Genomic DNA, 26,899 nt, shown 5'->3' with positions numbered 1-26,899 from the left:
AAGAAGGCTCCAAACTTTTCTATAGAAATCCAAAATGTTCTGCAATTTTTTCATGCAACATACCTCTGTCATTTTGCCATATCAGTATGTACAGATCCACCTTATGCATATTAATGTCTTTAATTTGGATTTGGATGTTATTTATCTCTTCTACTGATGGATATTTTGACTGCCCTCAATCTTCCACTGTTAAAAACAATGTTATAATAAACATTCTTGTATATGTCATTTTGTAAATAGGAGAAAATAATCTTCAGATTAAATTACTTGAGGTAGAAATATACAGTAAACTAGAACTAATCTTCCTAAAAATTATTTTAGTATCTCCTCTGTAGGTTTTATTACTTCCACCTCCGATCTTTAAGGATTTTTTCTGACCATGGCTTTGTCAAACTGTCTATAAGACATTTTAACATCTTGTTAACCCTTCCCAATTGTATTTTTAATTATAACCTTCACACGAGTCAAGTTCACAAACTTGCCTGATCTCAAGCTGTGTCTTCACAGAGTTACTGATAAAAATATTTTAAGCATCAACCACAGAATTACTATCAAAGTCAATAAAACTGTTTTTCTAACTTGTATATTATGCTAAATACGGACATTAGTCTTGCTGGATATGGCTTAAAATGTGAATTTTTCTGTTCCAGATTATTGCTTAGGCTATTGAATATTAAATCATTGATTTTATTCATTTATTAAATAATTCTCTTAGTGCACATTTTTTTTTTTTTCATGAAGGCACTATTTCCAGCAAAGATCTAACCTACAATTCCAGGAATTTCAATCAGAAGAAGGAGGAAATAAAATCCAAAATACAAAAATTTAAATATTTACTTAATATTGGGAATTTCATGTTCAATGACAATGTAATCACCTTATTAAATAATCATCTTATTTAATATTGCATTTAGGTAAAACACTTTGATTATGATATCAAAGTTTTGTGGCCATATTTTTCTCTATCCTTACCCTTGGTAGGAGAGTCTTCCCATATGCCTGGCACAGCCTTTCTTGCAGAGTCCATTCCTCTAAATTGTCGCTAAATTCTAATTCAGTGTTTTCTACACACAAACATTAATTTATTTCTTATGGGTGACCTCTTTAAATAGTTTCTTCGAAAAAAAACTTTAGGGAAAATACAGGCAGATATGTCTCCCTTATCAAAAACAAGAGGACACTGACTCTTTTTTGCACATTTCATTGTACTTTATTTATTAAAATGTTAGTTGTGAAAACTGTCAGAACTCTAATATGCTGGTTCCAAAATTAGCAGAACAGTACCATGAAGCACTAAGGTTTTCAAAGAGCCAGGGAAATAATAACCCAAATAAAAAAGAACAGACCTTTATTTTGGTAATGTGTAAGTCCCTTGCCTATTACATGTGGGAAATATTTTTCACTTTACTTATCCTTTGTCTTTGTCTTTTTGTTTAGTTTTACTCCTGATAAGTTTTAAGTTCATAAGTAGTAAAATTAACCTCTTTTTATCATGAAATGCATAACATATATACAGAAAAATACAAGATATAGAAATGGACAACTTAACAATTTGTCCCAAACTGATCACCAATGTCTGTTAACAGCACCAGGCAGCTCTCTTGTACCCCATCCCAATCAATATTCCATCTCTCCCTCTCCTGTAATGGCCAACCTCAGCCTGATGTTGGTAATAATAGTTGTTTTTTTCCCCTCATTGTTTTGCTGCTTAAATGTACATTGCCAACATTAATTATACCTTTATACCTGCCTTAAACAATTTTATTTAAATAACTCAGACAGTATTTGTGTCTAATACATTTTGCTCAACATTATGAGACATCCATGTTGATTAATGGAGACCATTCACTTCCTTTTTTCATACTGTTCAATTGTGTTACTATACCATACTTGATTTAGCCATTAGGTCGTTTTCATTGATTTGTTCCTATATTAATAGTGTCATGAACATTCATATATATGTTTACTGTTGTACATGTACAATGTCTTGATTTTTTTGGCCTTTTATATTTCTATATAAATTTTAAAACATATTTTCAGGTTTTATTAGAAAATGTATATACTTTTGGATCACATCATGTCAGTAGATCAATTTGAAGAGAGCTAACATCTTTAGAACGAGTCTTCTAATTCATTGATGGGGCATGTCCCCCTACTTATTTATGTCTTAAATTATCTCTATAACATATTATAGTTTCCTCCACAGGATTCTTGCAAATATTTTGTTATATTTAGTCTTATTTTATATTTTTTGCAAAAATAATTATCGTACCGCAAATTTTAACAATTTTATTTCCTGGTTGTGTGTTACCTGTTCATAGAAATGTAATACTTCTTTTCGTTGTTGTTGTTCATTATTTTTTGAAACGGAGGCTCGCTCTGTCACCAGGCTACAGTGCAGTGACGCTATCTTGGCTCACTGCAACCTCCGCCTCCCGGGTTCAAGCAATTCTCCTGCCTTAGCCTCCTGAGTAGCTGGGATTACAGGCTCGTGCCACTATGCCCCGCTAATTTTTGTATTTTTAGTAGAGATGGGCTTTCACCATATTGGTCAGGCTAGTCTCAAACTCCTGACCTCATGATCCGCCTCTCTCGGCCTCCTAGTGCATGTGCCACCATGCCTGGCCAGAAATGTAATTAATTCTTATATGGTATAAGCTATACTCTATAAATATTAATAAATAGTATATGATATTAATTAATCTTGAGAAATTCACTTAAGTTTATATTATTAAATTTCGTAATTTATCTATAGATTGCTCTTTATTTTGATATAAAGTTATATTATTGAAAAATAGTAATTTTTTCTATGAAATCCTTATAACATTTATTTTGTTTTGTTTTGTTTTACCGTCAAGGCCTTTGGTACAATGTTGAATGGAAGTGGTGACAGTGAATATCCTTGCCTTGTCTTTTCCTCACAGGGAAAGCTTTCAACACTTCACCATTAAGTATGACGTTTATGTAAGTTTTCAGTAGCTACTATTTTTCAGATTAAACAAAGATTCCTTTGCTTTATTTTTAATTGATAAAACTTTATAAAAATCTTGATCAATTCTTAAATTTATCAAATGCTTTTTCTGTATTTATCGAGATGATACTAAACATTTTTTCTTCTATGATTTCTGTTAACATAGAAATTCCATTGATGGGTTTTCAATATTAAACTAATATTAAACCAATATTGCATTTTTAAACGGTGCTCAGAAAGAACTTGCCAACTCCAAGATGACAGTTTTCAGAGGCAGACTATACATTTTTGCAGTATCTGCATTGTTTCTTCTTCTTCACTTCCTCCTTCTCCTCCTGTTCTACCGCTGCTGTTTTTATAGTGTTTGATTCCTCTAGATTTGTTTGATGTAAAGAGTGAGGAAGGAAATAAGCTTGTTGTTCCAACCCATTTATTCATTAATGTATCTTTTCCCCATTATTTGACATGAAACTTTTATAATATGGTGAATTCCTATATACACATAGCTCTATCATTGGACTATAGTTTGTATAGTTCTTCATTGTAACATGTGGTTGCATTAATACATCTTCATATCAGTGCTCTTATCAAAGAAGTGAGGGAATACCTATTGAGTGGGCAATCATTACCTATGCATCTTTGGTAGGCAGTTTCTTACTATCACCCTTCTTCCTTTGAAACTGAAATAAATTATAGCCTGTAAGTAATAAGGAAACAGAAATTCAGTCTCATCACATAGGTATGTTTTCCTTTGATAGTTTATTAAGTTAATTTAGCTTAATTTCTTAAATAACATATAATTTGTCTGTTGTCAATTTTAGTGGATTCAAGAAAGGGAAAAAATCTCCAAATTAATGTAAAATGAAATAAAATGTAAAATGATATTAAAAATATTAGGAATGTTTTGTTTATCTTATGGAGATTTGAGATTTCATATAGGAAATTGATTTTTTCCTGAGTGATGATATCATAGGGAAATTTTCTTTTTAGGGGATGATTATTTTAATGCAACTCATTGTAGTTGTTGATTGAACACTGTTATCATTAACATGCCACTTAAGAATCCATTTGAAGTAAATTGATAGCGTTTATCTATCTTTTAACATAGGAAACTCATGTTACCAAAGCTAGTGTTAGCTAGTGTTATTACCTTTATATATATAAAGCTAATATATATATATATACACTCTCTATAAACAGATATATATATATATATATATATATATAAACACACACAAGGATATGTATACACACATATATATACACAAGGATATATATATACCCTTGTATTCTCTATAACACATATCTGCTTATAGAGAGTATAAGGAATAATATAATTGAATTGTTGACAGGTGGTGCCTAGGCTGATAATGGTGGATGAATGATTTCACTCTATTTTACCTGAAAACAGAATAAAGAAAAATAAAAGTCTCTGTGAATTTTTATATAATATTATTTTGAAATTATATTATGTTATGCAATTTTAATTGACAAAAATCCTAAACTCAGACCATATTAGGTACTTCATTATTATGATTTTCAATTAATGGACAAAGATGAAAGGTTCAAAAATAGCACTAGTATCCCTTTTGGAGGTTTTGTCGTGTGTCTTCATTATTATTATTAACATTTATTTTAGGTTCAGGGGTACATGTGCAGGTTTGTCATATAGGTAAGTTGTGTGTCATAGGGGTTTGGTGTACAGATTATTTCATTACTCAGGTAATAAACATAGTACCCAATAGGTCATTTTTCAATATTTCCTCTCCTCCCACCTTCCACCCTCCACCCTCAAGTAGGCCCTAGTGCCTGTTGTTCCCTTCTTTGTGTCCATGTGTCCTCAACCTTTAGCTTATAACTGAGAACATGTGGTATTTGGTTTCCTGTTCTTGCACTAGTTATATATATATATATCATGTATTATATATATTATATATAAAATATATATATTATATATATTTTATATATAATATATATAAAATACATTTATATATAATACATAATACATGTGTATATATATATAATACAGTTATTTATATATATATATATATATAAATAAAAAATACATTTAGGTTGATTCCATGTCTTTGTTATTGTAAATAGTGCTGCAATGAACATACACATGCATGTGTCTTTACGGTAGAACAGTTTATATTCTTTTGGGTATATACCCAAAAAGGAATTACTAGATCAAATGGTACTTCTGTTTTATGTTCTTTGAAAAATTGCCAACTGTTTCCAAAATGGTTGGGTTGATTTACCTTCCTGCCAGCATTATATTGGTGTTCCTTTTCTCCACAACCTCACCAGCATCTGTTATTTTTTGACTTTTTCCTAATAGCCATTCTGACTGATGTGAGATGGTATCTCATGGTGGTCATGATTTGCATCTCTGATGCAAATGATGATTAATGATGTTAAGCATTTTTTTCATATGCTTGTTGGCCAAATATATGTCTTCTTTAAAACAGTGTCTGTTCATGTACTTTGGCTACTTTTTGAAAGTTTTTATTATGTGCTGTTGAAAAAAAAAATTAACAACTTTTTTTTTTCAAAGAACGTAATCTAAGCATATATAGTTAATTCATTCAATATTTTTAACAATATTTAAGAAGTAGTAAATATTGAAAACACCAACAGAAACCAAAACATTCATAATATATTTAGGTTTCTTCCATGGAGATCACAATTTTATGTAAATTACATTCAATTGTTCATCTTAGGAATAAGTCATTTTCTGTTACCAGCTGAAAGGAATGATTATTCCCCAGGCACTTCCAATCTTTGTAGCTAGTCATAAAAGATCTCCATTACTTTGATGCTTCAAAATCAGCAAAGTCTTCCCACTTATGTTTAGGGATTGAGTAGTGCTTGCTAAAGTAAAAGAACAGACTCTTGTGCAGTCAGTGTTTCTGTCTCTCGTATGCCTTCCTTTAAAAACTTTAAAGTAATTTAAACTTGTAAGTATGTGACAAAAATTCAAAATCTAAACGTTTTTAAAATTAAAAATGAAGTCTTACTTCTTGATCCCAGGCTTTCTTTTAAAAAGTAACATTGTTGATACATTTTTTTTTACAAATCCTACACTATGTATCTTTTATTAATTTTTGGTAAACTTTTTATTGAAATGTGAAATACATAAGGAAAGGTGCACAGATGTAGAGTGTATATCTCGATGGATTGTCACAATGTGAGTACACTTGTGCTACTTGTGCATAAATATCTCCCACTGCACTTATGCCTTTAAAGAGCCTAGAGAAAAATATTTTATAGTTCCTTACCAATGCTTCAAAACTTAACCCCCTCTAGCTGGCCACCCCAGAAATCTTGGTCTTTTGAACATAAGAATTAACTCCCCACATGGCAACCTTCTTCTATTTCTGCAATTTTTGCCAGACCATGTACCAACATATAGAGTTTAGAAGGCCAATAGATGGAAATTTTCTCTTCTCTCCTAACTTCAGAATCAATTGAGAGAGATGCACATACACATACAGACACACAGAGTATAAACTGTATTATTGGGTAAAAGCTCTGTTGCAGCATAGCTTAGATTTGTTGCAACAACAGAAGTGGACAACTCCAGGAAAGATGAATAAGACAACAATGCTTGGATATATAATCATTGACTTTAATAATACACCACCCCTAAGTTGGATTAGACTCCATACATTGAAGCTATCTCATTTCAGGGATGGAACTTATCTGATAAACTTACTGCATAATGAGAAGCAGTTCAGAGTAACCTCTATGAGGCCAGGCATAAAAAGAGGCCAAAGAGGTGCCGGGTAATTTGAGCATGCTCAAGTATCCAGTTTGTGTATAAAGTAAGTCACTTCTTCCACATACTCCATACCTTGCCCCAGCCCCAGGACAGACATGGGGAGAGGATGCAGAGGAACTTGAAATGTTCTTCCCATGATTTTATCTTCCTGGAGACTAGAGTAGAAATTCCCTTTTTGTGTGTGGAAATAAGGAGTGGAGAAAAAGTTAAAATGAAATAATATGCTAGCAATTTAATTTCTTCTAATTCATAATTAAAATAGCTATCATGACCCCAAAAAGAAAAGAAAAGTCTCATTAAAACATCAAGAAGTAAGACTGGCAGCTGAACTAGTTTCAGAATATGGGAAGAATTTCATTTAGGTAAAATACAAGAAAACTTAAATGAGAACCCCAGTTCTTTGTGACTGCAACAAATGTTTGCCATGTAAGCAATGTTAGGGGCACTATAGCATTTTAATACAGGCAAGGTTCATTTTATTGCATTTTTATTGATTATGCTTTCCAGATATTGTGACTTTTACAAATTGAAGGTGTGTGGCAATCCTACCTATATTTAGCAATTACAGCGACATTACTATTTCAACAGTATGAGCTCACTTCGTGTCTCTGTCACATTTTTCTAATTCTCACAATATTTTAAACTTTTAATTATTATTATATCTGATATGGTGATCTGTGATCAGTGATATTTTATATGCTTATTGTAATTGTTTTGAGGTGCTATAAACTGTGCTTATATAAGACAGTAAACTGAATTGGTAAATATTGTGTGTTCTGACCACTTCACTGATTGGCTGTTCCCCCATCTGTCTCCCTCTCCTTGGGCATCTCTATTCAATGAGACACAACAGTACTGAAATTAGGACAATTAATAATCCTCCACTGGCTTCTAACTGTTCAAGCAAAAGGAACAATTACATGTACCTCACTGTAAATCAAAAACTAGAAATGATTAAGCCTAATGAGAAAGGCATGTCAAAAGCGAAAACAGACTGAAAGCCAGGCCTCGTGTGCCAAACAGTTAGCCAAGCTGTGGATGCAAAGGAAAAGTTGTTCAAGGAAATTAAAAATGCTACTCCAGTAAACACACAAATAATTTTAAAAAGTGAAACAAACTTAATGCTGATGTGGAGAAAGTTTGGGTGGTCAGGATAGATCAAACCAGTCACAATATTCCCTTAATCCAAAGCCTAGTCCAGAGAAAGGCCCTCCCTATCATCAATTCTGTGAAGGCTTAGAGAGGTGACATAGCTGTAGAAGAAAAGATTGAAGCCAGCAGAAGTTGGTTCACGAGGTTTATGGAAAGAAATTGCCTCTATAACAAAAAAAGTGCAAGGTGAAGCAGCAAGTGCTGATATAGAAGCTCCAGCAAGTTATACAGAAAACCAAGCTAAGATCTAAGCTAATGAAAGTGGCTACACTAAACAACAAAATGTTGATGTAGATGAAACAGCCGTCTATTGGAAAAAGATGCCATCTAGGGCTGTCATATTTAGAGAGGAGTCAATGCCTGACTTCAAAGCTTCAAAGGACAGACTGACTCTCTTGTTAGGGACTAATGAAGCTGGTAATTTTAAGTTGAAGCCAGTGCTCATTCACCATTCTGAAAAACCTAGGGTTCCTAAGAATTATGCTGAGGGAGGCAGCAAAATGGTCAACTAGATGCAGCCAGAAAGACCATCTGCTACCAAAGCACCAGGACATCAGGAAGACCAGCGCACTCCTAGCAGATCTTCAGAAGGAAGGCATTGAGAGTAGATGGAGGGGAGATGTGGATGCTGGACTGAAGGAGAAGGAAGCTGGTAACTCCGAATGGGGCTCCCCTACACCAGGACTCACTCCTAGCCCCCAGTGACTCCTGAGGAAGCGGTGTGTTGAACAGGAAAGGTGCAACCTGCTCTCGTCATGTGCCTAAGGAATCCTGGCAGAAGGAGACCTCACGACCACAAAGGACACTTGAGGTGGCAGGGATTGCTGCTTAGAAAAGTGGTAGGGACAGAACTTTAGCCAGTGCAGAGCCCAGAGGGTGTGGTGCAAAGCATCTGTAGTGGAGGACCTCCAAGGACACTCATTTCCTGAACTTGACTTGCTCTTATAGGACACTTTAGTCCTAGGGGAATTGTCAGACCTGAACTCTGTAAGGAGGTCTTGCGCATGAGATGGACCAGTCTGACCTGAGCACCCTTCAGTCAGCTTGCCTCTGCCAAGGCCCCAGCCTGGCTGTACCAGATTGCAGTGCATCCTCGGCTCCCCCTGGGGACCTGCATCGTAGCTCCTGCACTGGCAGATGACACCTGACAGAGAGCTCCAGCTGAGAGGCCCCTGCTGACACACACCAGCCCATCTATGCCTTCCCCGAACTGCAGCCTCCCCTGTGCCACTTTGCTTGCACAAACTCACCCACTGCCACCCCCCACATTGCTTTGCTGTTTCATGTGTGCATGGGTAGACCTTGCCTCCCCTTCCCTGCCACGACAAGTGTGCACGTGCACCCTATTTCACTGCTGCTGGCATAAGTGCACCACCCACCCCACCCCCTACAGCACAGCCACTGCTATCAGAGGATTGGCAGGAACAGAGTCCATCAGGCTCATCCCAACCAGCATCCCGTCCCTGTATTGACACTGCCACTGGTGCAAAATTAACTACAGAAAACAGTGAACCTGCCCCCACCCTGACTGGCAGTGGACACCACTGCCCAAATGAAAATGTACAGAGGGCACACATAGTGCCCAGCAGTGCTCCACCCTTGTGCTAACACTCCCACAGGTACAAACAAATACACAGTTGCCAGCAGAGCCCACAGCACAACCCAAGCTATGCTGCTGATACAGGAGCTAGAAAGAAATTATTCAGGCAGATAGTGAGGGTAAGAGAATCTTTGGCAAGGTTTCCTTTTAATAAAAAGAAGCCCCCAAATCATTTCTTTTCTAACAAAAAGCAGCCTGAAGTATCAAGCTTCAAGTATAGATAAGCAAGCCAAAAGCTTGCAGAGGTAAATGCCGGCCACTGTGCCAATAGAAAAAAAAAAAAAATACCTGGAAGCCAGGTATATTCAACACGGAGGTTCCCTCTTCCCTTTTCTTTGTCAACCATCTGTGGAGTAAAGAGGCAGGCAGCATGACACCAGCCATGTAGAGAAACCATTTGCATAATAAAATATTAGGGTGGGGCGGCCAGCTTCTTTGCACACTATGTAAATGGTACACCTGGTCCAACCAATCTTTCAGGTCCTATGTAAATCAGACACCGCCTCTTCAAGCTCATCTATGAAACCCCATGCATTTCACCACAGAACTGGAAGCCCCACTCAAGAGTCCCTCTCTCTCTGCAGGAGAGAGCTCTTCTCTTTTCTCTTTTCTTTCACCTGTTAAACCTCCGCTCCTAAGCTCATTTGTTGTGTGTCCACGTCCTCAGTGTCCTTGGTGTGAGATGACAAACCTCAGGTATTTACCCCAGACAGCAATGCTGCCTCACTGCCACCACTGCTGCTGTGACCACCAGCATAGAGGCAGGCACCCCAGAATCCACTAGCACCATGCTGCCTCACCACACTGCTGCTGCTGCTGCTGGCACATATGAATGAGCATGAATCTCACTGCCACTGCCCGACAAAGTGCTTTGACTGGCACCACCCAATGAAGCACTCAGCGCCTTCATTGCAGTAGGCCCCTAACATCAAGAAGCCAGAGAACAAAGCTGGGACTCAGTAACATTTCCTCAGAGTTAGAGCACACAATCCAGAAACCTGAGCTGAGTCTCGCCACCTAAAATCTTACAGAAACAAAACCAGTCGACTGAACCCACCTTATCCCACAATCCAATCCCCAAGGTCATCAAATAGCCTAAAACAAATAAAAAACACCCAAAGAACAGTAACTTTAAAGACTTGAGAGAACATCAGCCCACAAAAATTAGAAGAAACCAGTGCAAGAACTCTGACAACTCAAAAATCCAGATGGTCTTATTTCCACCAATCAACCACACTACTTGTCCAGCAAGCATTCTTAAATGAGTTGAAATGGCTGAAATGACAGAAACAGAATTCCGAATATGGATAGAAATAATCAAGATTCAGGAGAATGCTGAAACCCAATCAAAGGAAGCTGGGAATCACAATAGAACAATACAGGAGCATACAGACAAAATAGCTAGTACAGAAAAAATGTAACTGACTGATAGAGCTTAAAAACACACTATAAAAATTGCATAATGGAATTGCAAGTATTAACAGCAGAATAGACCAAGCTGGGGAATCTCAGCGCTTGAAGACAGGCTTATTGAAACAAGATAGACAACAATAAAGAAAAAAAAATGAAAAGGAACAAACAAAACCTAAGAGAAATACAGGATTACGTAAAAAGACCAAATGTAGGTCACAATTTCCTCTCTGAAAGAGATGGAGAGAATGGAAGCAATTTGGAAAACATATTTCAGGATATCATCCATGAGAACATCCTCAACCTAGCTAAAGAGACCAACATTCAAATACAGGAAACGCACAGAACCCCACAAGATACTTCAGAAGAAGGCCATACCCAAGACAAATAATAATCAGATTCTCCAAGGTTGAAATGAAAAAAAAAAAAGTTGGCTGGAGGCAGTGGCTCATGCCTGTAATCCCAGCACTTTGGGAGGCTGAGGCAGGTGGATCGCAAGGTCAGGAGATCGAGACCAGCCTGGCCAACCTAGTGAATCCCTGTCTCTACTAAAACTACAAAAATTACCCAGGAATGGTGGCACACGCCTGTAGTCCCAGCTACTTGGGAGGCCGAGGCAGGAGAAGCACTGGAACCCGGGAGATGGAGGTTGTGGTGAGCTGAGATTGCACCACTGCGCTCCAGCTTGGGCAACAGAGTGAGACTCTGTCTCAAAAAAAAAAAAAAAAAAAAGGAAAAAATGTTAAAAGCAGCTAGAGAGAAAGAACAGGTCACCTACAAAGGGAACCTCATCATATCAATGGCAGAACTCTTAGGAGAAACCCTTCATGTTAGGGGGCCTATATTAAACATATCAAAAGAAAAAAATTCCAACCAAGAATTTCCTATCTGGCCAAACTAAGCTTCACAAGCAAAGCAAAATAAGAGCCTTTTCAGAGAAACAAATGCTGAAGAAATTTGTTTCCATGAGACTTGCCAAACAAGAGCTCCTGAAATAAGCAGTGAATATAAAAAGGAAAGACTGTTACTGCATTAGTCCATTCCCACACTGCTAATAAAGACATACCCGAGGCTAGGCAATTTATAAAAGAAAGAAGTTTCACTGACTTACAGTTCAGCATGGCTGGGGAGGCGTCAGGAAACTTACAATCATTGCAGAAGGGGAAGCAAACATGTCCTTTTCCACAGGATGGCAGGAAGGAGAAGTGCAGAGTGAAAGGGGGCAAAGACCCTTATAAAACCATCAGATCTCATGAGAACTCACTCACTATCACAAGAACAGGATGGGGGAATATTCCCATGATCTAATCACCTCCCATCAGGTCCCTTCCCCAACACGTGGGGATTACAATTCAGATTACATTTCAAAATGAGATTTGGAGTGGGGAACGCAGAGCCAGACCATATCAGTTAGCATCCACTAGAAAAACACATACACAGACAAATGACACTATAAAGTGACTGCACAAACAAGACTGCATAATAACTGGCTAACATCCTGATGACAGAATCAAATCCACACATAACAATACTAACCTTGAATGCAAATGGGTTGAATGCATTCAATTAAATTAAATCCAATTAAAAAGCCCAGAGTGACAAGCTGGATAAAGAAGAAAGACCCCGTGGAACGCGGTCTTCAAGAGACTCATCTCTCACAGACTCAAAATAAAGGGATGGAAAAAATCTACCAAACAGATGGAAAACACAACAAAGCAGAGGTTGCAGCCCTAATTTTAGAAAAAAAAAAATAGATTTAAACTGACAAAGATGATAAAAGAGAAAGAAGGACATGAAATGAAGAGAAAGACGGACATGAATTGAAAGGTTTGATTCAACAAGAAGTCCTAACTACCTTAAATATATATGCAACCAACACAGGAATACCCAGATTCATAAAGCAAGTTCTTAGAGACCTACAAAGAGATTTAGTCTACCACACAATAATAGTTGGAGATTTCAACACTCTACTGACGGCATTAGACAGAACACTGAGGCAGAAAATTAACCAAGGTATTCAGGACCTGAACTCAACCCTGGAACAAGTGGACATGATAGACCTCTACAGAACTCTCCATTCCAATCCAATATACTACACATTCTTTTTATCGGCACATGGCACATGGTCTAAAATCAACCACATGATCTGACATAAAACAATCCTGATCAAATGCAAAAGAACCACAATCATACCAACCGCTCTTTCATGCCACAGCACAATTATAATAGAAATCAAGACTGAGAAAGTGCTTAAAACCATACACTTAAATATAAATTAATAAACCTGCTACCAAATGACTTTGGAGTAAATAATGAAAATAAAGCAGACATTAATAAGCTTTTTGAAACTAATGAGAACAAAATACAACATACCCGAATCTCTGGGACACAGTTAAGGCAGTGTTAAGAGGAAATTTATAGTATTAAATGCCCACATGAAAAAGTTAGAAAGATATCCATTTATCAACCTAACATCACACCTAAAAGAAGTAGACAAGAAAGAGCAAGTCAAACTCAAAGCTAGCAATAGACAAGAAATAACCAAAATCAGCTGACCTGAAAGAAAAGCTATTTATGGCATCAACACATCCAGGGGGCTTTTTTTTTTTTTTTTTTGAAAATTAATAAGATAGACTTCTAGGTAGACAAATATAGAGAAAAAAGGAGAGGACCCAAAAAACACAATTAAAAATGAGAAAGGAGATGTTACCATTGGTCCCACAGAAATACAAAAAAAAAAAAAAAAAAAATAGAGACTACTGTGAACACTTCTATGCACTCACGCTCAAAAAACTAGAAGATATCTGGATGAATTCCTGGACACATACACCCTCCCAAGACTGAACCAAAAAGAAATTGAATTCTTACACGAACCAATAATGAGTTGTGAAATTGAATCAGTAATAAATAGCCCAATAACCAAAAAAAGCCCAGGACCAGAGTGATTCACAGTTAAAGTCTACTAGATGTACTAAAAAGAGTTGGTACCATTTCCATACAAACTATTCTGAAAAACTGAAGAGGGACTCCTCCCCAACTCATTCTATGAGGCCAGCATCATCCTGATACCAAAACCTGGACACAACAACAAAAGAAAACTTTAGGTCAATATCCTTGATGAACACTGATGCAAAAATCCTGAACCAAATGCTAGCAAACCGAATTCAGCAGCACGTCAAAAAGCTCATTCACCATGATAAAGTTGGATTTATTACCGGGATGCAAGATTGGTTTAAGATACAAAAATCAACAAATGTGATTCATAAGCAGAACTAATGACAAAAACCTCATGATTATCTCAATAGATGCGGAAAAGACTTTCAATAAAATTCAATACCCCTTTATGTTAAAAACTCTTAATAAACTAGGTATTGAAGCAACATACCTCAAAATAATAAGAGCAATCTATAACAAACCCACAGCCAACATCATGCTGAATAGTCAAAAGCTGGATGCATTTTCCTTGAAAATTGACACAAGGCAAGGATCCCCTCTCTCACCACTCCAATTCAACATAATATTGGAAATTCTGGCCAGAGCATTAAGACTCAAGTACTTACTTCGATATCCTAGAGATATGAATCATTAATCCAATCAAAATGTGGGAAATCTCCATACTTATTTATTCATACTTCTGAGAAGACAACATCATGCCTTCTGGCTCGGCTCAGAGTTATCTGGTTTCTCAGGTTCTCCACACAGAAGGTAAACTTAGCGAGAGCTAATAAAAGCAAAACAATTACAAAGTTGATTGGATCAAAGTGAACGTGATTGGTTTCTGTAAAAGGCTGGCAGGTGCTGCGTGTGAATAGGAGAGGCAGCAAAGTATCAGGTAATGTGAGTCTGCTGGAGCACAAAAATGGTGTCCTGAGTTAAAGTGAAGTAAAGTTTGTAGAGCAGTCAGACACACAAAAATGTCAAAACCGGGACTACTTAGGCTCCATTAAACCAATGCACTTCATCACATTGATTTTCATTGTTTCTTCTCATTCCCTTGTTTACTTATTCATTACATGCTGCTCTACTCAGAGCATTTTGACTTGCTTGAGCATTTCTTTATTAGCTTGTTGGTGTTGGTTTTGCTTGTCAGCTACACTATTCATTTCTGGAGTAACACTTCATACTAAGGCAGTTGGTGCTTGTTGACTGAACAGGCCAGTTGTAATTTCTCTGCACTCTATAGTGATGTCAGTTTTCTTCAACCTAAGAAGGACTATTTGCACAAGTAAGTTGTTTTCACTCCTAGTTGTTTTTTTACTGCCAGTCAGGTACTCACCAAACTTTGTATCTTCTTTACTCTTCTATCATGACATCATTATCCTGTAGGCCCACCAGTTATGCACATATTATCTAGGTGAATTATTTTGTCCACAGGCTCTACTATCTGAGTTTTACATTCTGATGTAGTACTTGCTGAAATTTAATTTTCTTCAAATTTGGTAACTTTGGATAATACCATTACTACTGTGGTTTTTGAACTCTTTGAAAGTCTTTGGGGCCTATAAAAGGCACAGGGCTTTAGAAATGTATTTCTCACATATTGGTGTGTATAATTTAAAGACCATGTGAAATGTAGATTACTGGCTCCACTTTGAAAAAAATTATGATTTACTATATACGGGGCGAGAGGGGTCACAAGTATGCATTTTAAAGAAGCTACAGCTTTCTCTCTTGTATGATTAATAGTGATTTGTTGATAATTCCTCAGGATGCAATACATAGTTTAAAATGGAAGCCTTCTATTTTATAATAATTTTAGATTTATGCAACAGTTGCAAACATTGTACAGAGCATTTTCATGCACATTTCACTCAGCTTCCCCTAAAATTAATATCTGACATTGTACATGCATTTAAACTAAAAAATTAACATTGACATATTACTATGAACTAAACTTCAGACTATATTCAGATTTATAGATTTTTACACTCATATCATTTTTCAGTACCAGGATCCAACCCAGCCTACCACATTGAATTTAGTTGTCATGTCTCTTTAATCTAAAGTCTATGACTGGTTCTCAGCCTTTACTTGTTTCCCATGACCTTTATGGTTTTGAGGAATACTCGAGAATTTTGTAAAATGTCCCTGGACTTGGGTTTGTTAGATGTTTTCTCCTCAGTAGACTAGGATTCTGGAATTTAGGGAAGAATATTACAGAGGTGAAGTGTCTTTCTCATCACATCCTATCAGAGGAGTGCATGATACCAATGTGACTTCTCACTGCTGATATTAGCATTGATCACTTGGTTAAGGAGAAGACGGCCAGGCTTCTCCACTAAAAGGTTACTATTTTTCCCTTTCCATGTTCTATTTTTTAGAATCCAATCCCTTTCCATATTCTGTTTTTTAGAATACACTCCGGGGAGGGTATTTAAATTTCACCTCCTAGAGGGAGGAGTATCTATGTACATTTTTTGAAATTCTTTGTAAGAAAGATTTTTACCTTTCTTCTCATTTATTTATATGTACAACTATATCAGTATGGACTCATGGATATTTTATTTTATACTGTGTTATAATTTTTAAATTTTAATTCATTTTGTTGCTTAAATTGTTTTAACTTTGGCCATTGAGTGCTCTTTCAGTTTGGCTCCTGATGTGCTTTCATTCTTTTGTTTTCTGAGCGCTTCTGTATTTTCTGTCATTACATAATACTCCAGACTCATCTTGTGTTTTCACTGCCCCAGGCCTAGAATTACTCATTTCTCCAAGGATATCTCTATTTTTTGTTTTGTTTTGTTTTGTTTTGCTTTTGTTATTTTGGAGAATGGTATTCAGAAACCAAGATCTGGACACTGGAGGTACTTGTTGCTACTTGGGTGTCATTTTTTTCTAGTTTCTCAGCAGACAGAGCTATAAAATATATGCATGTATACTAACCAATATGTACACAAGTCTATAATTATTTCTTTAGTTATTAATCTCTGTACATGTTAAACCACTCTATATTATAAACTTTTTTGTGTTCTTTGTTTTCTTATTGTTAAGTTTTAAAATTTAGTTATGTATTCTGGATATGTGTCTTTTGTATAATATTCTACTTTGAAAAGTGAAAAAAATAAAGTGGCTGTAAGGTACAAAAACTGTTTTAACGAACAGTCACATGAAAATTTTTGAAGATGTCCAGTTGATCTTTAGGAGCTTCAATGTGTGTTTTTCTGTGGGATTATTTAGAAAATAGAAGTTTTATTCAAACCTTCACCCGTTTTAGATAAGTGAGTACTCATATGAGCTTGCTAGTTAGAGTATTGTTACAGAGAATTGAAGCATTGGCTCTTGAATTTAACATACAGTCCATGGAATTTTTCTAAGTAAGAAAGTTAAAAATAAATCCATATCAAATTTGGTCTTACCAACTTCACATTATGAAATCTACTAAATATCTTGAGACTTTAACATAGATTCTTATAATCGATAAATGAAAATATTTGTGATATATACATGTATGATGTTTGTTTCTCCTTTATTTAGACACTGAATGTAGCATATTTTTATTCAAATTGTAGTAATACTATATAAAATAACAATATTTTACTGGATGCTTTTTCTGTTCCAGACACTATACAAAATCATGTTATATAGATTATCTTGATTTACACATAAGCCATTTATTTGCTTTAATGGGAAACCTAAGAGAAATATCTATTGTGTCTATTTTGCAGAGGAGGAGTCACAGGCAAGAGAGGCATTAATCATGCCTCATTTACAAGGAGGAACTAGGGTATACCTGCTAGTAATGGTAGAAAACATTGTTCAGCTGCACCTGATGAGGGAAGTAAGAAACCTTCTTTTCAAAAATGAGTAAGAATGTACAGAAAAAATTATTATGTGATGAGAAAATGATATGCATAAGGAATAATGCAGGCTGAATTTGTCTATAATTAAAATTTTTTATAAAAGTGCTTTTTCATAGGTATTGTTTTAAGCACTATAAGAGAGATAAAAATTTAACTGATATTATTCAAAGGAAAATAAAAAATTACGACTGGACTTGAGGGTATAAAGATACTCAGATTGGAAAGGAAGACGGGAAACTGTCGCGTGTGTGCGTGTGTGTTTGATGGAGTCTCGCTCTATCGCCAGGCTGGAGCGCGGTGGCGCCATCTCAGCTCACTGCAACCTTCGCTTGCTGGGTTCAAGAGATTCTACTGCCTCAGCCTCCCTAGCAGCTGGGACTACAGACACGTGCCACCAGGCCCAGCTAATTTTTGTATTTTTAGTAAAAACCGGGTTTCACCATGTTGGTCAGGCTGGTCTGGAGTTCCTCACCTTGAGATCCGCCTGCCTTGGCCTCCCAAAGTGCTGGAATGACAGGCATGAGCCACCACGCCTGGCCTGAAACTATCTTTATTCACAGATGACATCATCATATATATATAGAAAATTCAGTGAAATCTACAAAATGCTACTGAACATAATAAGTGAGTTTACCAAGGTTGTATCATACAAGATGGATATACAAAACTCAATATTTATATATGCTGACAACAAAAAATTGGAAATTGCAATTAAAAAACAATACTACATATATTTGTATGAAAAACAATAGGAAAAATCTGTAGAGAAAAAGATTCGAAAGACACATACACTAAAAATGAAAAATCACATAAAGAAATGGAAAGATGTACCTTCCTCAGTGGTCAGAACATTTCCTATTGGTAATATGCCAAGTATCCTCAATTTGATCTATAGATTCAACAGAATCCTAATCAAAATCCAAACAGGACTTTTTTTGAAGACATAGACAAACCGATTTTAAAATTTCTATAGAAACTCAGCGGACCTAGAAGAACCAACTTTGTAAAAGAACAGTGTTAAATAATTAGTACAGCCTAATTTCTAGATTTATTATAAAGCTAAAGTAACGAACAGAGTGTGAAATTTGTGTGAGAGAAAAATCAATGGAAGAGAAAAGAGTGCCCAGATATTGACCTTCAAAAAATATAGACAACTGATATTCTACCCTTTTCCAAATGTAATTCAGTGGAGAAAAGATTGTCTTTACAAAAATAGTTCTGAAATTATTAGATATAGGTAAGCAATAGGTACGTTTTTAAAATAAAAACTTGGATCTATATCTTGTGCTGTTTACAAAAATTATAACACTTAAATGACAAAAAAATCTTTGTGACCTTTGGATAGACCAAGTTTTGCATAGATACATCAAAAGAAGCACAATCCCTAAAAGAACAAATTGATACATTGGACTTCATCAAATTAAAAAACTTCTCTTTGACACAGACAATGAAAGAGCAAAACCAAGGGTGAAGTGAAAAAAATTGCAAATCATATATCTGATAACCTATTTACATCTAGAACACAGCAAGTATTCTCAAAACTAAATATGATATCCAGCAACACAATTTAAAAATGGGGAAAAAATCCACAGAAACTTCAACCAAGGAGAGATAAGGATGGCAAATAAGCATATATAGAATGTTCAATACCAGTAGTCATTAGGAAAGCATAAATAAAACCCAGAATGAGATTCCACACACTGTGTTAGAATCCGGGCTGCGTGGGTGAAGTCGAAAGCTGCCCGCCTCCAGGAAGGAACCTGGGCTGCGGTGGCTGGTAGGTCTCCTAGAAGACTAAAGGCGAGATCAGGAGCAGCGGAAACTGGAGAGGTGGCACTGCCCGCGAGGCCACCATGGGGGTGGCGGCTGGACCGGCCGAGAGCCCCGAGGGCATGGTCAGTGCTCGTCCTGTGACAAGCAACCTTCAAGTGCCAGCGGCTAAGCCTGGCCCTGAGTTTCCGCCTGGACCCTGAACCCGGGTATTTGTGGCGGGCGTGGGCGACTTCTATAACAACCGATTCTCGAGAAGATGCAGCTGGATTACAATAGCCGTGGCGGTTTACTCCCAAATATCTCTCAGAAGTCCCAAGCTGACCCCAAGGCGAAAAAAGCTGCGCCAAAGAAGCGGCCCTATTTTCCGAGCTCCACCAGCCCAGCCAACAACGAAAGCGTTCGGTAGAGATGGAAGCCAGCTGGCCAAGCCTCCCTTGGCCATGAACTCCAGTCTGGGAGAAGATATGCCTCCAGATCTACTGCGGGTGCTGAAACAGCTGGATCAGGAGGAAGCTAGAGGACACATGTAAGCTTGTAGGGGCCAGGAGAGACAACCAGGAATTTGCCCACAGAGCCTGGTGGCATACCTGTGGGAATTCTGCCGGCCTCGAGAGACTCCGGTGTCCCCATCTCCGCCTGGAGCTTCCCAAGACCCCGGTGTCCAGTCTCCGCCCAGAGCCTCCCAAGACTCGGGTGTCAGTCTCCGCCCAGAGCCTCCTGAGACTGGAAGCGCCATCTAGCGGGGCCTCTCCCAGGGCTGGTGTCCAGGTCGCCGAACCTCCCAAGACTGGGCGTCCCATCTCCGCCCAGAACCTCCCAAGACTTCGGTGTCAGTCTCCGCCGAACCTCAAGACTGGAAGCGTCCCATCTCGCCGAACCTCCTAAGACTTCGCGTACCTCCTCTCTCCGCCCGAACCTCGAGAAATGGGCGTCTCATCTCAGCCAGAGCCTCCCAAGACTCGGTGTCCAGGTCTGCCGGAGCCTCTCGAGAATGGGCGTCTCATCTCCACCCAGAATCCCGGTGTCCAGTCTCCTTGAGCCTCCTAAGGCTAGAGTGTCCCATCTCTGCCCGGAGCTCCCGAGACTGCAGTCTCCGTCTGCTGCACTCGAGACTCCGGTGTCCAGTCTCGCCCGAGGAGCCTCCTGGGAGACTGGAGGGTCCATCTCCGCCCAGAGCTCCCAAAGTCCAGGGTGTCTAGTCTCCTTTGAGGCCTCCCGAGACTGGAGCGTCTAATCTCTGCCCGGAACCTCCCAACACTCCCCGGGTGTCCAGCCTCCTACGACAGTTGCTGAAACTGGACTCTGACAGGAAGTTGGAAGATGCACAGGCTCGTTGTGAGGGCCGAGCGACGACAACCGAGGAACTCACCAAGCCTAGTAAATACTTTTTTTGGGAATCCTGCCCGCGGCCTTTCGAGAGTCGTATGCCCCATCTCCGCCTAGTGCTTCCCAAGACTCGTCGAATGTCCAGTCTCTGCCTAGAGCCTCGCAAGACTCGTCGAGCATCCAGTCTCTGCCCGGAGCCTACCAAGACCGGAGTGTCCCATCTAAAAGAACTGTTTCAGGAAGATACACCAAGCACAATGGAGTGCATTTCTGACTCTCTTGAATGTAGATTCACATCGAGAAAACTCCGTGACTTCAAGTGGGCAAGAGACCTGGGAGTTGATGCAGAATCCATCAGCAGTCTGTTTGACTTTACCCCTGAGTGCCGAGCAACTTGTCAAGACGAAAACATTGAGAAGGCAAACGAGTGTTCCTCAGAGCTGAAGTACAGCATGGAGCTAGATGACATGGATGAGATCGACTTCTCTCAGATAAAAGAATGGGACAGGAGACTCCAGGCGGCACCAAATTCTTACAGTGCACAAGGTGTGAAGATGAGGTATGGGCCATGGTACTTCAAGCCTAAGTTGGGGAAAAAGCTAAGAAGTGATGAACCTTTGATTGACCCCAAACTCGTACTTAAAAAGCCTGATGAACCTGACATTCTTGACGGTCTTTATGGACCAATTGCCTTTAAGGATTTCATTCTAAGCAAGGGCTACAGAATGCCTGGCATCCTTGAAAGACTGTTTGCCAAGAAGGGATGGACTTATGACTCTGTTAAGACTCCTATGCAACGTGCAATGCAAGTTTACAAGTACAAAGAGGACGTCACAGATGCATCGAAAGAAGATTAGATGGTTTGCAATTTACTACTTAATTGGGTATTTCTTGCTCTCATTTTAAACATCAGTCAGAATTTATGGTGACTGGCCCTGTGAATGTACAACTTTGGCAACATCTGTGAATTCAATACCTAATGTTTATAAATATTACTTGATGACCTGCTTTGGCTTCATTATTTCATATATTTTATCAATTATGTGATTAATATTCACATATACTTTTTTCACATTGTTAAAGCACTGTGAATATTACATCATCATTTCAATTATTTGTAAAAATACATACAACCAGAAACAAAAGCAGAATTAATATTAGAAAGAGAAATGGGGTCGGGTGCGTTGACTCACACTTATAATCCGTCCCCACTTTGGGAGGCCCAGGTGGGTGGATCGCTTGAGCCCAGAAGTTCAAGAGCAGCCTGGGCAACATGGTGAAACCTGGTCTCTACAAAGTGCAAAAATTAGCCAGGCATGGTGGCGTGCACGTGTAGTCCCAGCTACCTGGGGGGCTGAGGTGGGAGGATTGCTTCATGCCACTGCACTGCAGTCTGGGTGACAGAGCAAGACCCTGTCTCAAAAAAAAAAAAAAAAAAAATGTGCTGAGTAAAGTAATAATTATATAACTCTTCTTATATGAAAATTCTAATGAAATAATTATGACAATCATTTTGTTATAAAAATTGGAGTCTATAGCCAAAATAACGTTAACACTTTTTAACAGTAAAATTATTATCCTCCCCTTTAGGATTCCATCAAACCCTCAAAACAAGTTTGAAAACTATGTATCAAAATCATAGGTGAAACTTGAGCTATGCCATTTTATCATCTCTCTCAATTGAATGTATGTAACTATTCACCAGGTTCATAAACATTCACTACAAAAGACTATTACCAAATGCTATAAACAGGTGCAGAATAGGAGGCAGCTTCAACTGAGAAGTATCATGCCTTATGGCTCAGAGTTATCTGGTTTCTGAGTTTGTCCACGAAGCCTTGGGCTTCATGCAGGAGCATCCAATGTTCAGTTCCTTTCAGCAAGAGACAGACCTACTTTTCTACATTTGGTTATGTGATCTCTCACTTCACGGAGGATGTATCCTCATCTACACAATGGACACCATATCATCAAACTCAAATTCTGGTGAGACTTAAAGGATTACTTATTGGAGTGCCTAATGCCTCAAGCATCACAGAATTGATACTCAACATATATTTGTGGAAGAGGAGGAGGGAGTAGGAAAGGAAGAAAGGTACTAAAAATATCACAACAGAAAGACACTATTAAAAAAAAACTTTTTGATGATGTTTATCTGGTGATAGCTGTCACCTATATCACACACAATCTTAGTTGTTCCTTAAGATGAAACTGTGGTGCTTGCTTTGGCTGCACGTATACTAAATTTAAGATGAAAAATTGTAATTACAAAATAAGAGCCACTGGTTAGGGCTTCTATTGCTTATTGGCAATGACTACTTCCAGTGAAATAAACTTTCCTCAGAGAAATTACGTGGGTTTCTCCATGCTGTAATCACACACATTGGTATTACTTGTCATACAGATATAAACAGAAACAATATTTGATCTATTTAGATTTTTAACACCAGTTGGTCTTCTCAAAATATCCTGGCTTCAAATCCATAGGTTTTAGAAAGAGAGAGAATTCAAGAGAGCTTGATATATAATTGTGTCTAAAGCTATGAATGGTATATTCCATAAATACTGTAGTAATCGATTGTATTACAGCATCACATAGGTTTCATAAAAGCTTTGGATAATTTGTCTGTAGGAACATGTGATTTAACGAAGATGAAGGGAATTATTTTTCATTTCTGAGAGTCTGCATGAATGAGCAAGGCCTTTGGAGCTAGGCAAAAATGAGTTCATATCCCAGTGCTGCCATGTTCTTATCCTGTAGCTTTAGGCAGAGGCAGAACAGATGGAGGGAAAACATAGAGGCTGGGCTGGAGGGGGAGGAAGCTAGGAACCCTTCCTGGGGCTACTGTGCACTGGAATGTGTTCCTGGCCCCCAGTGACTCCTACAGAGGGGGTGAGTTTAACAGGCAAGGATGAACCCACTCTCACTGTGGGCCTTGGGAACCTCAGCAGGAGAAGACCCTAGACCACCATGGACACTTGAGTTGGCAGGGAAAGCTACTTAGAGAAGTGGTAGGGGCAGAACTCCAGCTGGGGGCAGAGCGCAGAGGGTGTCCTGTGGGAGCAACTGTAGTGGAGCACTGTCAGAGATGTGCATCCCCCTAGGCTAGATTTGTTCTCATAGGAGACTTTAGCCCTAAGGGAACTTTCGAACCTGAACTCTGCAGGGCAGTCTTACCCATGAGACAGGACCGGTCCAACCTGAGCACCTCTGGCATCTTTCAGGGCCCCAGCCTGGCCACAGCTGCTTGCAATACAGCTGCCAGGTGCCCCCTGGGGCCCACATCACAGATGGTGCATCACGCCTGACTGGCAGAGTGCTCCAGCAGAGTGGCCTTTGCAGACACACAACAGGTCGTTCACAAACATGGCCACCTTCCACATCGCTATGCCAGTGTGTGTATGCCCAAGCAGATCTATCCTTCCCTTCTCCACCAGCACACTGGTACTGGTATACCTGCACCCTGCCTTGCCACTGCTGCTGCCGTGAGTGCACCCCCTCACCATCCCCACCCTACCACACCACTTCAGAACATCGGCAGGCATAGAGCCCCCGAGCCCCACCCCTGCCAGCACCCTGCCCCTGAGCCTTGGTCACCAGAGCAAAACTAGACATAGAAAACAGTGGACTAGCCCGCAGCCTTGAGCAGACTGCTGCCAGCTTAAACATGCACAGAGGGCACACACAGTCCTGAACCCACAAATGCCCCACCTCCATGCTAAAACCACCACCTCCAGGGATATGCACACAGTCTCAGTGGGGGCTCCTCACCACCACCAAACCATACTGCCACCACTGCTGCTGCGAATACCCACATTGAGGCTAAGCACCCCAGCAACACATGATAACCCTGCTGTATCAAATGGATAAGTGTGCACCCCGCAATGCTGCTGCAGCAGCTACTGCTGGTACATGGGAACAAGGACAGATCCCACTGTCACTGCCCTGTGAAGTGATTTGGCTGGCATCATACACTAGAGTGTTGTGATCAGTGGTCTGGTAGCACCTCAGCCCCTCCAGTACAACAGGTTTCTAACCTGGAGGAGCCAGAGATCAAAGCTGGGGCCCGATACCAGTCTACCAGAGTTACAGCATGCAATCCAGGCAGGAGTTCTGAGCTGAGCCTTGACCCTCGAAAATCTTCCAGTCATGTAGCCGGTTGACTGAATCCACCTTATATCACAATTAAAGGTCATCAAATAGTATGAAAGTAAAAAAATAGCCCATTCACAGCACAGAAACTTCAAAGATTTAAGAAACATTAGCCCACAAAGATGAGAAGGAACCCGCACAATAACTCTGACAATTCAAAAAGCCGGTGTTTTCTTTTCTCCAAATTACTACACTGGTACTCCAGCAAGGGTTTTAAATTGGACTGAGATTTCAGAAGTGACAGAAAAAGAATTCAGAATATGGATAAGAATGATCATTGAGATTCAGGAGAACATTGCAACCCAATTCAAGGATGAAATAATTAATATAAAATGACACATGAGCAGAGAGACAAAATAGCCAGTATAGAAAAGAACACCTCACGGAGCCGAAAAACATTCTACAAAAATTTCATAATGCAATCACAAGTATTAAAAGCAGAATAGACCAAGCTGATAAAAGGATCTCAGAGCTTGAAGACTGGCTTTCCAAAATAATACAATCAGACAAGAATAAAGAAAAAAGAATAAAAAGGAATGGGCAAAACTTCAAAGAAATATGGAATTATGTAAAGAGACCAGATTTATTACTTATTGGTATCACTGAAAGAGATGGAGAGAATGGAAGCAACCAAAAAAGACAAAGAAGGGCATTACATAGTGGTAAAGGGTTCAATTTAACAAGAAGACCTTACTATCCTAAATATATATTCATGCAACACAGAAGAACTCAGATTTATAACATGGTATCTTAGAGAGCTTCAAAGACACTTAGAATCCCACAAAATAATAGTGGGAGACTTTAACACCCCACTGACAGTATTAGACAGATCATCAAGGCAGAAAATTAACAAACACATGAAGGACCTGAACACAACACTGGACCAAATGCTCATCTGCACATGGCATGTATTCTAAAATCAACCACACAATCGGACATAAAACAATCTCAATAAATGCAAAAGAACTGAACTCATACCAACCACTCTCCCAGACAATGAGGCAATAAAAATAGAATTCAAGATTTTTTTTTCAATGTGCAAACCATGCAATCACATTGAAATTAAGCCTGTTGTGGAATAACTTTGGGTAAATAATGAAGTTAAGGTAGATATCAAGAAGTTATTTGAAATGAATGAGAGCAAAGATACAACATACTAGTATCAGGAGAAACCCCACCCCCGATATTCAATGTGGGTTCTTTTCTACTTCCCTAAGCACTGGCTGGTCTGAGAAAAAAAGGGAAAGAGTACAAAAGAGAAATTTTAAAGCTGGGTGTCAGGGGGAGACATCAGTCAGCAGGTTCCGTGATGCTCCCTGAGCCATAAAACCAGTAAGTTTTTATTAGCAATTTTCAAAGGGGGAGGGAGTGTGCGAATAGGGTGTGGGTCACAGAGATCACATGCTTCACAAGGTAATAAAGTATCACAAAGCAAATGGAGGCAGCACGAGATCACAGGACCACAGGACAGGGCAAACTTAAAATTGCTAATGAAGTTTCAGACATGCATTGTCATTGATAACATCTTATCAGGAGACAGGGTTTGAGAGCAGACAACTGGTCTGACCAAAATTTATTAGGTGGGAATTTCCTCGTCCTAATAAGCCTGGGAGTGCTACAGAAGAGCGGGGCTTATTTCATCCCTTTGCCTTCGACAGTAAAAGACAGCTACCCCCAAAGCAGCCATTTTAGAGGCCTACCCTCAGGGGTGCATTCTCTTTCTCAGAGATGTTCCTTGCTGAGAAAAAGAATTCAGCGATATTTTTCCTATTTGCTTTTGAAAGAAGAGAAATATGGCTCTGTTCCACCCAGCTCACTGGCAGTCAGAGTTTAAAGTTATCTCCCTTGTTCCCTGAACATTGATGTTCTCCTGTTTTTTTTCAAGGTGCTCAAATTTCATATTGTTCAAACACACATGCTCTACAAACAA

General features: G+C 38.8%; 1 protein-coding gene across 1 annotated transcript in view; it reads left to right on the top strand.

The window, feature by feature from the left end:
• The window catches only part of LOC100998623 (protein FAM47B), a 42,170-nt gene extending 20,346 nt beyond the window's left edge, over window positions 1-21,824 (top strand). Inside the window, 7 exon segments of the mRNA XM_031660601.1 lie at window positions 19,767-20,116; window positions 20,118-20,280; window positions 20,283-20,342; window positions 20,345-20,395; window positions 20,398-20,452; window positions 20,544-20,564; window positions 20,701-21,824. Coding sequence (XP_031516461.1) covers window positions 19,767-20,116; window positions 20,118-20,280; window positions 20,283-20,342; window positions 20,345-20,395; window positions 20,398-20,452; window positions 20,544-20,564; window positions 20,701-21,673 — 1,673 coding nt within the window. The 3' untranslated portion in view covers window positions 21,674-21,824.
• The last annotated feature ends 5,075 nt before the right edge of the window (window positions 21,825-26,899 follow it).

This window comes from Papio anubis, chromosome X, assembly GCF_008728515.1.
Source record: "Papio anubis isolate 15944 chromosome X, Panubis1.0, whole genome shotgun sequence".
Lineage (NCBI taxonomy): Eukaryota > Metazoa > Chordata > Mammalia > Primates > Cercopithecidae > Papio > Papio anubis.
The sequence above is the reverse complement of the archived record's forward strand: the minus strand, read 5'-3'. Positions and strand labels throughout refer to the sequence as shown.